Source organism: Echinops telfairi, unplaced genomic scaffold (assembly GCF_000313985.2).
Source record: "Echinops telfairi isolate 266 unplaced genomic scaffold, ASM31398v2 ScPeMD7_70;HRSCAF=299, whole genome shotgun sequence".
Classification (NCBI taxonomy): Eukaryota; Metazoa; Chordata; class Mammalia; order Afrosoricida; family Tenrecidae; genus Echinops; species Echinops telfairi.
Genome location: NW_022103968.1, coordinates 27,032,235 through 27,033,180, shown reverse-complemented (window position 1 = coordinate 27,033,180; position 946 = coordinate 27,032,235). Strand labels below are relative to the sequence as shown.

Below are 946 nucleotides of genomic sequence, written 5' to 3'. Positions count from 1 at the left end.
GGGGGGTTGAAGGGGTGTAAAGGAGGGGGTAGACTTTCTCTCTTCTCTACCACTCTCCTGTGGCAGGCCACATATCTGAAGTCTGGGCCCCCTCCCCCTAAAGCCCTTGCCTCCACCTGCGGAGTGTATAGCAAGTGTGGAGACAGAGACCTGGCTTCACACTGGACTGCTGCAGGGATGGGGCACCTGTGGGTCAAACTCTCCCCAGGCCCCTGGCCCGGTCCTCCGGGTCTTCCCTACTCCAGCAGACCCTTACAGACATCTTTTTTCTTTGCCTTCACTTGTTCTCTTCTGAGCTGGGCAGTCTACAGGCCCCCGCCTGCCCAGAGAGGCCCAGGCGGTCCCGGGCCCGCCAGCCGGCTTTGGCGCCTTACCGAAGGGGTCGCCGTCCTCTGCCATGGCGTTGATGCGCTTGTTGGCCAGGACCTGCACGTGTTTCCCGCTGGTGCGGCTGTACAGTTGGTAGGTCCGGATGAGGCGGCGGCTGAGCTGATCCGTCACCAGGCTCTGCTCCCTCACATGCTGTGTAAAATTAGGTGAGGACTGAACAGTTACCTTTAGGAAATTGAAAAATATACAGCACGCCATTATAATGCTACTCTGCCCAGGGGCCCGAGTGGCCCCCAGGGCCCTGCCCTGCGCATCCCTCCGAGCTCCTGGCCGCCGCCGCCGCCGCCGGCAGGTGAGCGCCCGTGGAGCGGCCGCCGGCCCCACCTGTTGGGAACCCGCGGGGTCCTGCCAGCTGCAACTGGGAGCACGCGTCCCCAGTCCTCTGGTCCCTGCCCCGGGGCCGCCCCGCCAGCCCGCCTGGAGGCGCAGGGTGCTTTTAAGTGGGAAGGCAGCCCTCCTCTCCCGGTGACATTTATAAAGACAAATTCACGGAGCAAATGTTGAGGGTTCCCGAGGCCTGGTCGGCTCGCCAGCGGACCCGGAGGGGGTCCCTTCG

General features: G+C 63.5%; 1 protein-coding gene across 1 annotated transcript in view; it reads right to left on the bottom strand.

The window, feature by feature from the left end:
* FGF8 (fibroblast growth factor 8) overlaps positions 1–588 on the bottom strand; it is a 4,492-nt gene extending 3,904 nt beyond the window's left edge. The window contains exon 1 of the mRNA XM_004701305.2: positions 375–588. Coding sequence (XP_004701362.1) covers positions 375–588 — 214 coding nt within the window. The remainder of the gene's footprint in view (positions 1–374) is intronic.
* Positions 589–946: the final 358 nt, after the last annotated feature.